The sequence below is a fragment of the Pelophylax lessonae genome, assembly GCF_965119305.1.
Source record: "Pelophylax lessonae genome assembly, chromosome: 10".
NCBI classification, from domain to species: Eukaryota; Metazoa; Chordata; class Amphibia; order Anura; family Ranidae; genus Pelophylax; species Pelophylax lessonae.
In genome coordinates this window covers 54,494,825-54,511,829 of record NC_138777.1, presented here as the reverse complement: position 1 = coordinate 54,511,829, position 17,005 = coordinate 54,494,825, and the positions used below count along the sequence as shown (strand labels likewise).

General features: G+C 43.8%; 1 protein-coding gene across 1 annotated transcript in view; it reads left to right on the top strand.

Annotated features, from left to right (window-relative positions):
* TCP11L1 (t-complex 11 like 1) overlaps window positions 1–16,740 on the top strand; it is a 65,679-nt gene extending 48,939 nt beyond the window's left edge. Inside the window, exons 7-10 of the mRNA XM_082270560.1 lie at window positions 8,592–8,755; window positions 11,203–11,384; window positions 13,775–13,947; window positions 16,135–16,740. Of these exons, the coding sequence (XP_082126686.1) occupies window positions 8,592–8,755; window positions 11,203–11,384; window positions 13,775–13,947; window positions 16,135–16,349 (734 nt within the window). The 3' untranslated portion in view covers window positions 16,350–16,740. The remainder of the gene's footprint in view (window positions 1–8,591; window positions 8,756–11,202; window positions 11,385–13,774; window positions 13,948–16,134) is intronic.
* The last annotated feature ends 265 nt before the right edge of the window (window positions 16,741–17,005 follow it).

Below are 17,005 nucleotides of genomic sequence, written 5' to 3'. Positions count from 1 at the left end.
TCCCAACCGGAGCAAAGCACAGGCTCAATTTTAAGTACGGTTATTCATAGCAACTAATCGGATAATTAATGGTTTAAAGTGAGAAAAAAAAAACCCACTGCATTAAAATAATAGTTGAAGGGAAAGAAGTTAATTAGGGCTGATTGTGGTAAATAAAGGGTTATCAAGGGGTTAAAAAGAGACAGGGGGAAAAAAAATGTATATATACTTCTTGTGCCCAACTCATGGCCCCCAATGGAATAGACGTGTGAAAGAGGCCTCAAAGAATGTCTCCAACCTACAAGCTGACCTCCAATGTACTGTTTGAATTAGCAATTATGTGGATTATGAGGTTTAATGTTAATAAATGTAAAGTTATTCCTTTGAGAACCAAAAACCTGCACCCATCATACACACTAGGAAGAGAACAGCTGAGGGGAGTCAATGGTGAAGGATCTGGGTGTTCTGGTAGATTATAGACTTATTAGTAGCATGCAATGCCAAGCTGCAGTTCCCAACTCTAGAAAAACACTTTCTTGTTTGGAGAGGAGAGGAGAGAGGAGACCCTAAATCTGCCCCTGTACAAATCATTACTAAGCCTTTATCTGCAATTTGCAGATCAGTTTTGGGCTTTAGTTCTCAAAAAGGATATGGGGGAACTGGAGAAAGTGCAGAGAAGGGCAAACAAACTGATAAGAGGCATGGAGGACCTCAGCTATGAGGAAAGATTAGAGGAACTGAATTTATTCTTCCTTGACAAGAGGAGATTAAGGGGGGGGGGGATATGATCCACATGTATAAATACATAAGGGGTCCATATAGTGATCTTGGTGTAGAGTTATTCACTTAAAGGTCATTGAAAAGAAAAAGTAGTTTAGCCTTGGACAGACTTCTTTACAGTAAGAGCTGTGAAAATGTGGATTTGTTTTCCTCGGCTACTAGTTCTGGACAAATCAATTAATTGTTTTTGCAAAAAAGAAGTTGAATGCATTCCTAAGAATGTATAACTAGATAATAAAATGTCTAAGTAATAACACCAGAGATTATTGATCCAGGGAATATCTGATTGCCTTCTAAAGGATCAGGGTGGAATTTCTTTCTTTTCAAATTGGATTGTGCTTTTTAGGCCCCTTTCACACTTATGCGACGCGATTTTGCCACGATTTTGACGTGATTTTGAAAGCTATGGCTATGGCTCAAAACGCAATCAAATCGTGGCAAAGTAGTGCAGGAACTACTTTAAAGTCGGTGCGACTTCAAAACGCACTGATATGAATGGGGCTCATTGAAAATAATGGAAAACGACTTGTCATGCGATTTTGCGATCCAAAATCGCGGGACATATCGCACTAGTGTGAAAGGGGCCTTAGTGGTGGTGTTGTGTTTTTTTTTTTTTCTTTTGCCTAATGCCTCGTACACACGCAACGATTATCGGCCGACCGATCGTCCGACTTTTGACCAGAGTTGTGTTTTGTTGGTTGGAATGTGCCTAGACTGCACACAAATTTTCTCAGCCAACAAAAATCTACTTCAGAAGTGATGTCATGTTCTGGTTTACTTTCCGTGTGTTTTTTCTTCACTGAGCATGCCCAGTCTTGCTCATCAGATTTTTGTCTGCCGAAATCTGTACTGACTGACGGAAAATCGGTCGTTGTGTTGACGGCCAACAAAAATTTTATAGCCTGCACACCAGATTTTTTTCGGGCGAAAAGTCGGAGTCGGTTGTTGAAAGCATCCTACTAACAAGCCGAAAATCGGCCGATCGGACGTTGGCCGAAAATTCCCGGCCAATAATCGATGCGAAAATTCCCGGCCAATAATCGATGCAATAATCGACGAGGCATAACTCTTGATCAACTGTGGCTATAGGGTTCTGTATTTTGAAGTTTTACATTTTTTTTTTTTTATTTTTTTATTTTTTTATTTTTTTCTATTGCTTAAACTCGATTGATTTGTGTCTTTTTTTTTTTTTCAACTTATGTAACTATATATCTATTTCACGTTAACGTCTGTATTCTATAGTTGTTATTGTTGATATTAACAACAATATGATTGAAATTATGAAAGCAAGAACCGTTTAATAAAGAAGAGTATCTTCAGCAAGTTAACGGGAACAATCTGAACTTTATACACTGTTGTTGTTTCATTCATAATTACAGCATAATTATAGAACAATTCTCTTCAGTCTTATCCAGAACTGGAAAACAAAAAGATCATGTTCCTGGGAGAATGGGCCTATTATCTTCAGTATGAGACTCTACACTGTTCATGCTGTAATATATGTGTATTTTATGGAACAGCTTTTTAAGGTTTATAAGGAGCTGCCAGCACTTCAGGTCACTGAAATGGTAGTGAACATGTAATTTGCCATTAGCAAGCAATGTTTCAAGGTTGCAGGGTAACTCTGTATCAAGATATGACCTTGAACAGTTGGTTATGAATGGCTGACTACATTGTAGAAGCACTGGTGCCTTGATCATGGGAGACCTGCTCAGCCTCGAACCATAATCGTTCATTATATGGAGTCCTCAGGTAAAGTGGAACTTTGTAAGAACACTGACCTTCACCCCCTACACAATAATTACAGTGTTTTTTTTTTGGGGGGGGGGGGCGCTTTTTTTTTTCAATACTCTGGCCCATTGCTCTGTTGCCATTCTCACCTAGGAGAGAATGACGTTCCCTGCTCCCGTAGCCCCCTGGGAGACCCCTGTCACATATCCCGGGAGGCTGCAGGAGCCCATTCAGAGTGGCTGGGGAATAGAGCTGCCCTCCATCATCGGGAACAGGGCTGCCTGAACCTGGTCCCAAAAAGAGGGATGGGACACAGGCTGTGGCACCCAATCTGTTGGACTGCTGAGTGGGTGTTTTGAAGAGAACCTGACATAGCAGGTAAGGGGGGAAGAGGAGGAAAAATGCAGGGGGGGGGGAGCATATTTCCATGTTTGCAGGTAAATTTGAAAAGTCCCCACTGCATGTTTGTGTTCCCATTGACACAGCATGCCTTATTGTTTTTTAATACTTCTTACCCTACAGATGCAGGAGGAGGTATCACGGCGGACTGCAAGGCTTAAGCCAGCCATAAATGGAGTGATTTTCTTTCCTGCAGCCAAGGGTTGCTGGAAAGAAAATCACTTGATTTCCTCTATCAACACTGACGCGGGGAGCCGTCCCTGTCGGGAGAACACAGTGATGATTGCTAGTGGCTATAGCCGCTGGCAATAACTGCATGAAAAATCTGGCCCACTGGTTCTTATCAACTTGGGTACAATCAGCCTGTCCATTCATGGTTTGAATCGGTTCAGCAGAGACTGGCTAACATTGTTTAATATAGCCAGTTTAAATTTCAGAGTTACCTATGTAGAAAATGTAGGGCATGCCAGTTCAATGCTCAAAATGTAGTGTATTTTATCCGGTGCCCTTCTGGCTTAGATTATGTTGGCCGGATCACCAGGGCCTTAAATGTTCGATTGGGTGAGCATATCTCTAATATTATCAAGGGCTTTCTAGAGCACAGTGTATCCAAAGTATGCCCAGAAACATAATGAGGACCCTTCTGGAACAGTGTTTATAGCCCTGGAGGAATACACCCCCCATTGGAGGGGGGGGGGGGTAATGCTAAGAGGTGGGTAATGCTAAGAGGTTTATTTCTAAAGCTGAAACTAGCGGATTATATCATTTAAGTTCTTACTCCCCACTGGGATTATATATTGAGTGGGATATTAACAGTTGATTTCTCATGAATTTGTGATCCCTCTTGATGTCTGTAGACCCATAGAGAATTTTTGGGTGGGCCTTGTTACAATATTTCGGCATGTAATAATGCTTGTCTGCTTTTTATTTGAATTTTTGGTTTTTATATATGGTATGTTGTAACATACTTGGGAGGATGCCTTAAGCTTAATGTGTAAAAAGAGTGCCCCCCACAAAAGAACTTGTTCATTTTTAACTATTTTAAAACCTTTCTGGACTCCTATGGATTTTTTATTATTTTGTTCATAGAATGTATATTGACATTCTGGCACAAGATGGTGCTGGTAACGGGCCGTCTAGTGTATTGGGCTTAAGTAGTATGGGATACCATTAACGTATTTAGCAGTGGCCACTTCTTTTATTAGATGATTGGTTGTCCAGTCATCGCGATCCTTCCGTGTGTGTGGTGTGTGTATGTGTGTGTGTGTGTGTGTGTGTGTATATATATATATATATATATATATATATATATATATATGGCATAGTATTTGCGTGTGCATGCCCCTGATGACGGCACACATATGACGAAACGCATCGGGCTGAGCTACACATGCTACTACGCATGAGCGGTCAATGTTGGCCATCTTAATTAGTGGATAGACCAGTGATGGCAAACCTTGGTACCCCAGATGTTTTGGAACTACATTTCCCATGATTCCCAGAGTGCATGATCATCATGGGAAATGTAGTTCCAAAACATCTGGGGTGCCAAGGTTTGCCATCACTGGGATAGACGGTTGTTACTACACGCTTGTCCCAAGTTTTTAATACGTAAGGTTTTACTCTTTTCTTTGTTTATTACATTTTTTAACAATATCACGCTATGTCAGTCATTTCATTTTTACATGTAAATCCCGGCCATCTTGGCTCTCCTTGGTGCAACCATCACGAATGGGGGACGCTGTCTGCTTGTTTATTGTATGTGGTGCCGTTCATTTGGCTCGAGGGAAGGACTTCCTAGGGATTTGGATCCTAGCCCCATCTATTGTAAACAAAGCGAATGAGACCTGCCTTATTAGGGGGTCACTTTATACAGGGTAAGCGTGGTGTGGGATCACAGGCTGGTGACACCTTTCCTATTTTTTCATCACTGTCCACGGATTGCGGGATTTCTTATCTTTTATAGCTCTTGATGGGACTGTTTCACATGGAATTTGAATAGATTAATTTATTAATCGCTATTAGAGCTGCACTTTTTGTTTTTTCTTCCTATGTTAATCTGGTGTCTGGTTTGTGTACAGCTGCTGACATTTCATTTGTTTTCACTACTTTCGCAGATTTGTTTTTTTATAAATGTTAGTAAGCCTGTCCCAAGTCTGTCCTGATTTCCACACAATGCAAGAAGCCCATTCTCTACATCAGTTTTTCTCAACTCCGGTCCTCAGGACCCACTAACAGGCCAGGTTTGCAAGAAAACTGAAATACATCACAGGTGGTATAATTTGCTGCTCAGTGATTGCAGTATTCTAGTCTGCATCTCCCCAAGGTAATACTTAAAATCTGGCCTGTTAGTGTGCTCTGAGGACCGGAGTTGAGAAACACTGATCTACATCATTAAAACCGGCCATAGATGGTTCAAATCTCGGTCGGTTGAGAAGGGACCAGCCCATACCGTATTGATAGAGGAATCAAGCAATTTCCTTCACTGTCTATGGCCGGCTTTACCCTTTGTTACTTATGAAAGTGGATAGATCGTGTTGAACCCTGGGATTGTTCTATTGGCATTACTGTCCAGTAATATAATGAAGATGGTACAGGTCGTCTAGTTACTGGTCTGTCAGCTTCTACACCCAGACGATTCCCACAGTTTCCTTGGTTTGTAGCGCACATCAGTTCTAAGATTAAAGGACTACACCACAGATTTCTACAGATAATTCCATTTACAATTTTGATCCAGTAAACGGTCAGAAAATCAAACAGATGAAACAATTGCACTATGGGGGTCCAAAAACAACTACTGTCATCTTGAAGGGCTTAAAATAGAAAAACCTGTATATGGCCCTAATTGAAGCTGGGGGGGGGGGGATGAAAAGTCAGCAGCTACAAACAGTGGCGGTTCTACATTAAATTGCTCCCCGGGCAAGACTCCCCCCCGGCCCCCCCCAAAAAAAAAATAACATGACAACATAACAATAAATGCAGAGTGCCACAGCAGTGCCCCCAATAAATGCAGAGTGCCACAGCAGTGCCCCCAATAAATGCAGAGTGCCACAGCAATGCCCCCAATAAATGCAGAGTGCCACAGCATTGCCCCCTTTCAATGTAGAGATGCCAGCGTGCCACCTTTCAATGCCGAGCGCCAGCGTTCCCCCCCTGCGAGACCCGTCCGTGCACTTACCTCACTTCTCTTCAGTTCAGTCCCCGAATTCCCCGCGTCTCCTCAGTCCTCCCGCGGCGCCTCCTCCTCGGCCAATGGCGTGGGGTTTGCCTTTCGGCCAATCAGGAAGCGGGAGGACCTGCTCCCTGATTGGCCAGGAGGAGGATCTGTGTGACAATAGCGAATTTTCATTCGCTTTTGTCACACAATGGGCGGGCTCGGGAGGGGGAGCAATGCTCTGCGCCTCGGCTCAGCTGCCACAGTGAAATTATTCAAAGTTCCTCGGGGGGTCAGGCACCATTTGATCCACGGACCGGTACCGGTCCGCGGCCCGGGGGTTGGGGAACACTGTCATGCCGACCCCCACGTGTCATGAAAAGATGCCGCCCCGGGCGGCTGCCCCGTTCGCCCATGCCTAAAACCGCCACTGGCTACAAATACTTGCCTGTCTGGGTAGCCTGCGATTTCAGCACCCCAGCTGATTTTTGATTCGACTGCCGGGTGCTGCTGCCGCCATTCGTTAGAAGGGAAACCGACAGTGAAGCCTTTCATCTTCACAGCCGATTCCCTACTGTACATGCGTGAAGCGTGCTGCGCTTTTTAATTAGCCCGGCGGCGGGGGAAGGAGGAGGGGGGCCTAACTTCTGAGCAACAGCGCCGTCTCCCAAAAGTGGGGAAGTGTACATGTCAAAAACAGAAATCCCTCCACCCCCCCGAACCTGAAAGGTGCCAAATGTGGCACCAGAGGGGGAGGGGATGCAGGTCAGCGGAAGCTCTACTTTTGGGTGGAACTCCGCTTTAAGGGTAAAATGTTAATAGTATTTTTACCAGTGCGGTGTCCAGCAAAAGTCTCTTTGGCTGCTGATTTGACAGCAGAATTTGGACCCAAAGCTGCAAGACCATGCTAACCACTGAGGTACTATGCTGCCCATGTTGCTGGAAGTGTAAAGGGAATAGGAGAAGGCAGAAAGCTAGGCAATAGCAGGAATAAGAGTTCTCCAATAGTGCCTAGAAGTAATATTAGACTTCTTCCAGCTGGTAAAAAAAGATGTTAGTACTAGTACCAGTATAAACCAATAACTCCACCTTTATGGAATCGGAAAAGTGCAGTAATTCTTAGCAGCCAATCCTAAGTTATTCTTCAGAAGTTGCTCATCAGTAACCTAATATTTGATGCGGTGTCATGCTTTACAGCACATTGGGGTTTGCTGTAATGAGCAAGCCACAACACAATAAAATTAAAAAGTGAAGGTTTGATACTTTAAGTATAATGCAGGAGAGAAGTACAGCCAAAGTTATTTTGGTCACACTTCTCCTATGGATCACAGGAGTGCAGTTCATTCTGCACTCCTGTAACCTGTTTAGCCTGCATTCAGCTGGCGTCAGTCAGACCAGGCTTGGGAAAGATTCCGGTCATATGATCAGTATCTACCCAGATAACTGAACTGGCATCTGGTTCAGCCTCTTAGCAATCTGCTGAGAGCCTGAGCCAGCCCCTCCACAGACCAGCACTGGAAGAGAGAGCAGAGAGCCGCTGACTGACCATCAGGGCTCTCTGCTCAGAGTGGAGGGGGAAAATTTAGAGATCAGTGCTGTTTGATCGCTCCGTTCTCACTGCAGAGCCAGCTGGGGGATACATGCAGTATGGGATCGAGGCTTCATCCACCTAGGTGAGTATAAAGGTTTATTTATTTTAATCCAGAACTTCTCTTTTAAAGGTAAAACTCTATTTGTTTTTATATTGGATAAATATCTTAATGGGGATCCCAGCTTAGAAAAAAAGCTGTTCATTCGAAGGGATTGCATGAGGACTCGAGGGCATACAATGCGATTAGAGGAGAAGCGTTGTAACCTCAGGCAACGTGGGGGTTCTTTACTGTTAGGGCTACAAGATTGTGGAATTCTCTACCACAAGAGGTGGTTTCTGCGGGTAGTATGGTGGCTTTCAAAAGACTCTTAGACTTACATCTCAAGGATCAGAACATTCAGGGGTATGAGAGATGATTACAGCCACACACACCTACCTTGAACTGTATGGACTATTGTCTTTATTCAACCTCACCTACTATGTAACTATGTAACTATGGATAGAATAGAGAGGGATTAGAAAATGTCAAGTTTTTTTTATGGCTGTCTGTGCACCCATTAGGTAAATTCACCCTCTTTATTTGTCCTACAAACAGTTATTACGTAAAGTGAAAGAAAGTTCAAAATTTTGAGTCAACAGAACAGGAATCTTCCAATGGGGAACACTAATTCTGGTGACAACCAGGAATTCCCTCACTTTGAGAGATTTCCTCTAACTTCCTGTTTTGGCTATTGGACAGGAAGTGATGGGAAATCTCCCCAATGGGACACAGATGGCAAAAAACCCTCCTTTCATTCCACTTTAAAGGGAGACGGGTGGTGCAATTTATGCTCTAAAGTTTGAGGTGAGCTTTACCTATTTTAGACAGCTGGAGACCTCGGCTCCCTCCGGTGTCTTTGATCTTTGTCCTGTCCTATTAAATGCTGTTTGTAATGTTATGTTCCCTTCTGTTTTCAGATTCTCTGTATTATGTAACCAGTTGGCTTCAAGAATCGGCCAGTGACCTGTACTCCAAGGATTCTGCTGGAGCTTCTTCTGGATCCTCATGTTCTGTCTCTGTGTTAAATCATGCCTACCTGAAGCTTCTCACGTGGGATCATGAACAGAGACCTTTCCCAGAGGTACGAATGACTTGCCAATGTTTGCAGATAGATTGCATGTTATTTGGAGAAGAGAAGTCAGGGAATATAAGGATTTCTTTAACACGGTGACTTGGTATTATAAAATGGACTTTGCAACCTTCACTGCTAATATTTACCAAGGATCCTTAACCCCTTGCCTCCCACCAGCCCTTTAGGTGGACCTAAATTCCTGGAGTTGGAGTTCCTAATAATGTGATTACTGTGATTGGCTGTCACAGTGGCCATATGAGCATACACTGGCGTACAAATGTTGCAGTCGGGTGTTAAGGCTCCGTGTTTATATGTTATGCAAACTGTAACCTCTGCTGAGAAAAATACAAAGGGTGCTAATGCTAACCTCCTGGAAATGCTTGTTGTATGGCTGTGATGTTGACCTTTTCTCTTCAATACTTTTAAAACGCCAGCTACCTTGCCAGAAAATGCTGTATAAAAACACTCACATTTGGCATTTTTGTGCCAGCGTCCAGAGGCTTCTAGCAGCATTTAGGAGCGTTAACTTTTAATAAGCGTTTTTTACTTCAAAACTCTAGGGGAGAAAAAAAAAAGTTGGGTATCCGCGCTTAGGAGGATTTAGCATTTTTTAAATGCCATAAAAATGCTCTCAAGCGTCTTGAAACGCTGAGCTTTAAAGTGGTTGTAAAGTCAGTGAGTACCATTACTGCCAGCTCCTTGGGTTATACCAAGGTATAATACACAGTGTCAATGTTTTTTCAAAATGATACTGCTAAATAACCTTATTTCAGAGTGCCGCTGTGCGGTCACGTGACCTCCCGCCCCTCTCCTCCACCAATCTAAGGACTACAGCAGGAGGGGCTGAGAGTCCCCTCTGACGTCAGCCGGGAGGTCATGTGATGGGTGTGCTGTCCACTCAGCCTCTCCTTCTGTAGTGCTTAGATCAGGGGGGGAGAGCGATGGGAGATCACATGACCGCAGCGGCGCTCTGAAATAAGGTAGTTGGTAGCATAAAAAAAAAAAAAAAAACATTGACAGTGTGTATTTATACCTTGTTATAACAGAGAGGCCCACAGCAATGGTACTGACTTTACTGCCACACTAAATAGTGGCAGGAAGGGAGGGGCGGGTTTGGATATTGCTCACACACTAGTAACTGACAGGTAGGGAGAGCAGAGGAGAGAGTAGAGACTCTAACACAGCGCAATGACGGAGGCTCAGCAGCCATGATTACCATGGTCAGTTCACATAGGGGGACACAGGAACAGGCAGGATCAACCAGGTATTTTACAGCATAGACAGGGACAAGCACAAACCCTATGCTGTTTAAAGGAGCAGGATCTTTTTCTATTTAGGGTTACAACCTCTTAATAAAAATACCTTTAGACTACCTAATGTGCATGGACACACAGGATAACTTTAGCTGCTTCTAGAGGCATAAAAAAAAAAAAAAATTAGACACCTCTAGGAGCAGTGTTTTTTTAAGCCAGTGCGCATGGACCCTTAGGCTGGCCATACACTATACAATTTTCTTATTCAATTTCCTTTAGATTTACCTTAAACTATGTAGTGCAAGGGCCTGCCTGATTGCATACAAATTGAAAGTGTTTAGGTTTGACCCTATATCACATGGTTTTGGTAAATCTAAAGGAAAGTTGAACAAGAAAATTGTATAGTGTATGGCCAGCCTTAGGGTTATAGAAATAGTAGGCTGGTATCACATGAGTGATGGAATACGGAAAGGTTTCTGTGTTCAAAGGCAGCTAAATGCCACCGGTGGACAAAGCAACACTCTGGTTGGAGGATCCAATCACTCAGATGAGCGATACATGTGAACAGCGGCAGCACTGGCCAATGATTTGTACATATTACAAATCTAACAGCTGCTGCTGCTGGTCGCACACAGTATGTTCAGGCAGTATTTAGTACCATTGGCAAGAATCTACTGATTTAGCCAGTGGGCCCACTCTACTTCAGTTTTGATTGGCCTACAGGCAGTGAAGTGGCCCTGTCATCAGTATCACCAATATAAATGAAACCCATCCTGTAAAAGAAGTAGACATCTACCCCTATGTCTGATACAGAACAGCCCAGTTTGCAGCCTTTTTACATAGTGACTCACTACAAACTTACAATGTACAGTCTGATCACCAGTGGAGAGATTGAGAAAATGCTACCCCCTGCCTGCAGCAGACTGAAGACCTTCTATCCCTCTAGGAAAATTATTTTCAATGTAGCTCAAGGATTGATTTTATATGTTATTAGGTACAGAGTTTGTGGGTGCCTAGCACTGCCTATTCTCCTTTTGTATATTGTGGCATGTCGGGAATTGAGTCATTAACATTTGTAAAAATACTGAAAGGTCCACCTTAAGCTAAAGTAAGATGTCATTTCTTGATTTTGATGTTTCTGGGAGGACCTCTAGGTCCCTAGTTACTTGCTTTCATTTGTGGACTGACTTTTCCTCCCCATAGACTGTAGTGATGGACCAGATCCGATTTCAGGAGATGAAGCTGGAATTGTTGCAGCTCACCTTGCTGGGGACTTTGCTGCTTATAACACACAACTCCGCTGGTCCAGCCGTCTCGGGTCTTCAAGGTTTTACAGAGCAGCTGAAGAGTCACGTCAGGCTTTTGCTAGAGGGAGTGGGAACTCCGTAAGTACATTTATCAATTTATTGGGATTTTAAAAAATTATTTGGATGCCATGACCATTGCAGAGGCCTTCCAATGGCAAGATGTACTATGTTTTCTAAAGGATTGTCTTTATTTCTCATGTGTTAGTATAGGGCTGGCCATACACTATTCAATCTGATTGTACAATTTGTGTACAATCTTCTTTGGATTTACCAAAACCGTGTAATATGAGGACATACTTTAACAATCCATTCAATTAGTGCCAAACCAAGCAGGCCCTTCCATTAACTAGTTGACGATAGATCAAAAAAAGGTTGTACAATCAGATTGTATAGTGCAAAGCCAGCCTAAGAGATTCCTCATTTTTGTGTGAAAGGTCTAGTGGTTTTCAACCTTTTTCAGACCAAGGCCAGGTAAAATCCTCCAAAACCCTCCATACCATAAACAGTAAAAAATAAAGTTTATACTTGCACAAGAAACGTATTGGGAATGCAAAACCTGGATTGAAATGTTGGAAGGCTGTGGTTGGGGCTGGGTGTCACTGGTAGGGGAGGGGGATGGTGGTTGTTGAGTGGGTTAGGGGACTCTCTAGCATACTTGATAGCCCTGTAAGGGATGAGGTTTCTGGAAGGGGTTGGGAGACACTGTTGAAGGTTAGGGGAACTGTGGAGGGCTGGAGGCTCTGCAGCAGGCTTAAAGTGGTCAAGCCACTATGTAATCTTTATACCATCCCTATTGTTAGATAAGAATATGTGTCTGTGCTTTATAAAAAAAAAAAAAGCCAATTTTTACCTGATTTTTACAGCTCCTCTCGCTCTCTCCTCTCCCCGTCTGACAGCTCCAGTGGGTGGGACCGAGAACTCCCGCTGATGTCAGCCTGGGAGGTGGGAGGTGGGGAGAGCCGAGGAGTCAGGTGTGCGCCGGGAGGCACTGTGAAATCAGGTAGAATTCTGCTTTTATTAAATATAAAGCACAGACGCTAGGACACGTTCTTATCTAACAATGGGAATGTATAAAGATCACATAGTTTTGCGGCCAGCGGAGCAGTGCAGCACTAGTGAGAGCTGACTGTCAGGGAGAGGGGGGGTGGGGGAGAGGAGGACAGAGGAGAGCTGCAGATGACTGGGGCTGGTAAACTGACCACGGTGTCAGGGCTCAGCAGCCATGATAAACTGTGGTCAGTTTACAGGGGGGGTGGGCAGAACCAGGAAGGATCAGCCAGGTATTTTAGGTGATATGGGGGTCCGAATTACACAGCACAAGCATTGTGCTGTATAACCTGCTTTAAGGGAACAGGATTTATGTGTGTATATGTATGTATGTATGTATGTGTGTGTGTGTGTGTGTGTGTGTATATATATATATATATATATATATATATATATATATATATATATATATATATATATATATATATACACACATGTATGTATATATTTATTTTTAGCGTAAAAAACACTTAAAGTTATATTAAAGGCAGTTTTTTTTTTTAATAACAAACATTTAATAACAAGCATGTCATACTTACCTGCTCTGTGCAGTGGTTATGCCCAGTGCATCCCTGATCCTCCTCTTCTCGGATCCCTCGCCAGCACTCCTGGCCCCTCCCTCCTGCCCCTATAGCAAGCAGCTTGCTATGGGGGCAACCGAGCAGACTCGCTCCTGAGCCACTGCTCTGTGTGTCCATTCACACACGGAGTGCGACTCTGACCCGCCCCCACTTTCTCCTCTTTGGCTGTGATTGACATTAGGGGGAGCCAATGGCTCCTGCTGCTGTCTCAGCCAATGAGGAGGAAGAGACCTGCTCTTGTGCACATTGATGGCATTAGATTGGGGTCGTATAAGAACTGGGGGGAGAGGGGGGGGGCTGGGTGGGAAACTGCACACAGGTTTTTTTTTACCTTCATGCAAAGAATGCAAGAAGGTAAACGTTGAGCCTTTACAAAGTACCGTGGAGGCTGAGGGTACTTAGGGAGCCTTGGGGCACTGTGGGTGGTTGTAGAGGTGGCACTATAGGAGCTGGGAGGCACTGGTAAAAGGTTGAAGCAGGTTATACACTGACAGTTATTTTTTTGTTCAACCTGCTGGTTGATAGATCCCCGCATTCACATTAGCAATGTGGATGCAGGGATCTCCCCGCCATTGGCTGCAAGCACTAATAGAATGCTAGTTTTCCAGCAGGACCTCTGTTGATTAGACAGGGGTACACCAGTATCCTTATTTATCTGGTTTCTGCTGAACCAGCCGAATTTTGATACGTGTATACTCGGCTTTGTGGATCTACAGCTGGCTGGAGGACTAGGCTATAGGGGAGTGGGCCACAGCCTGATGGTTGAGAAACACTGGTGTAGTGAGTTCATGATATCCGATAATATGGTTATTATTAACAAATGTGCTCTTCTCTGCTCAGAGGTGTAAATACAGAGGACGTTCTCGCCACAGTCAGTGAGAAGATCTGTGTGGAAGTGGCCAGATGCCTGAGTCAGCATGGATCCACTCCCTTCTCTCCAGAGAGAGAGGAATCTCTTAAAGGACAGATTCGGTCTGCCTCATCTCCATCCAATCAGATATATCGATTAATAGGTAATTTGTTTGGTTTCACAATCATCGGAATAAATACATGATCTCGTTTGTTTATTATATAGGATTTATTATTATTGTATAGGATATATATATAGCGCCGACAGTTTACGCAGCGTTTGTTAGATTGGATCAGAAGTGGCAGAATGCTTTGCATGTCCTGGCGCTCCTCCAATGATTGCATAGGAAAGAATTATTTAAAAAGGAATCTGTTCAGTTTGTGTACAATGCTTGCAAAGCCTCTGAGTAAGTTTAAAAAGGTCTATGCAGCAGACATCGTAAATTGTTATTCACTATAATCTAGCACTATGGTGCTTCTAGATGGCAATATAATCTTAACAAACATTGTCCGTCTTCTCTATTATACTCTAACAAATGCTTTTATTACTGCCTGTACCCCCATGAGAGAGATATTGCTTTACATAGTAACATAGTAACATAGTTACATAGTGAGGTTGAAAAAAGACATCTGTCCATCCAGTTCAACCTATGATGCGCGCGTGTGTTTGCTTTTAACCGTACATTGTAGGGATGCACCGAATGTTCGGCGGCCGAACATTATTCGGCCGAAAATAGGAAAAATAGCACTTTCGGTTTTCGGCCGAATAAGTCAAAAGGCCGAATAATTTTGTGCCGAACAATAGGGCTGAACGATAGTCGATATGATATCGACTATCGTTCTGTGGCCGTAGGCGATATTCATATCGCCGAGGTCACGATATTTACATAGGCAGGGGGAAGGGACTCGGAGGAGGACAGGAGGACTCACAGACTTCCGTGTTAGGCAGGGGAAGCCGGGACACTTCAGCGGTGAGCATACATACATTACTCACTCGTGCACTGCAGCCCACCCCACACATTCAGTGAGTCTTACTCTCCTCCCTAGTTTTTTCAATGGCACATTCAGAGAGCCAATCACGCCGTGATTAGCTGCACAGCGAACCAATCACGCGTGCCTGCACACCTGATTGGTTCCGCTGTGCCGCTACTCACGGCGTGATTGGCTTTCTGAATGTGCCATTGAAAAAACTAGGGAGGAGAGTAAGACTCACTGAATGTGTGGGGCGGGCTGCAGTGCACGAGTGAGTAATGTATGTATGCGGCTGTGCTCCTTTCCAGGCTCCTACTAGTCCACCTCCAGCCTCCTACTACTACCACTATGAGAGACTGTCTGTCACTGTATAATCTGATCGAGTCCACACTGACACTGACTGACTGTCACTGAGTAATTGATGTTACCACATTAACCCTGACCTGCCCAGTGCCCTGTATCTGCAATTAAAATTTACAAGGCTGCCTGCATGCTTCCTGATTTCCATTCCCAGCATCCTTCCCAATCCCTACAGTGTCACTAGCATTAACCCTATGGTACAAGGCTGCAGTGTGCACTGAATCCCATTCCCTACAGTAACATTTAGGGAGAGAGAGAGACATGAGAGGACAAGAGAGAGAGAGAGAGACACGAGAGGACAAGAGAGAGGACAAAAAATTGGCAAAATAAATGGAAAAAATGCGAAACACCGCGTTCGGTATTCGGCCTTCGGCCAAACATTTCATTATTATTCGGCTTCGGCCAAGAATTTCGGTGCATCCCTAGTACATTGTATACCCCTGTATGTTGTGGTCTCTAAGGTGCCCATCTAATAGTTTTTTGAAACTATCAATGCTCCCTGCTGATACGACTGCTTGTGGAAGAGAATTCCACATCCTTGCCGCTCTTACAGTGAAGAACCCCTTACGCACTTTAAGGCTAAACCGCCTTTCCTCTAGTTTTAGTGAGTGGCCACGTGTCTTATTGTATCTCCTTTCTCTGAATAGTTTGTTTCTTATGCTAGGGTCGCCAGTACAGTATTTGTACATTGATATCATATCCCCCCTCAATCGTCTCTTCTCCAGAGAGAATAGGTTCAGTGCTTTCTTCCTGTCTTGGTGACCACGCAGGAAGTGAGTAGAGGCTCTTCCCAATGGCAGTAAAAACCCAGCAGAGGTTCTACTCTCATACGTTATCCAAAACTTTAAAGGGGAAAAAAAAGCTTGGCTGTATTTGAACTTGAGAAATGAGATGCTTCCTCCAACAGGGAATCCATGTGGTGGATGGTTACCATATAAATCAGCGTTTCCGATGTGTTTGGTATTCTGTGATCTATGAATCGTATTCCCCTATTTATTATATCATTATTTTCATTTCAGAATCGAGGATTGAGTCATTCTTCTTGAGCTATCTATCCACCGCTAACCAGAGATCCAGCCCTGCCCTGCCTGGTGGCCTTGGACCCATACAGAAAGAACTGGAAGAACTGGCTGTGAAATTTGTGCGCCTTGTCAACTATAACAAAATGGTGTTCAGTCCTTACTATGACTCAGTCCTGTCCAAAATCCTGAACAAACAAGACACGCAGCCTTGAGTTTACAATCGATATATTGACCGTGAAGACGACGTACCATCACCGCTGCTTTGCATTAAATAGCTTTCAGTGTACAAGATGCAATGTTCTATCCGTAACCGACAGCAAACACATTCATTTCTCAGACAGGATATTAGGAATGCCAAATAAATATTTAATTCCTGTCTACAGGAGAATTCACTAATGTGAAAAATCAGGAGAGATTTCCTTCCCAGCTGAGGAATTGAATTTGCTGAATGTGGAAAAGCATACAAGTTCCATTGTGAGAATTTGATATTCTGACTGATGCCTATACAGACAGAGGTTCCACCGACCTCTGCAAGACTATGTATTGCCACTAGTGATGAGCGAAGGTCTAGGCTGAATGTGTGGGGAACTGTCATATGATAGCAGGCTGGGACTTGTGAATTCTATACCCTGCAACCGCATGTAACAAGGCCTGGTGACAGCATTGACCTAATATGACCCCATTGACCTAATATGACCCCATGGACAATGACTGAGCCGGCGGCCTGCTATCTTGTGACAGTTTCTTGCCAGTTTGTCCTAAACCTTAACTCATCACTAATTGCCACCGTGCTTCACAGTTTTCTTTTTGTAGCTAACTTGTCTCTTGAAACAGGTGCAGTTCTTCTGATCATGCTTCACTTTGGCGT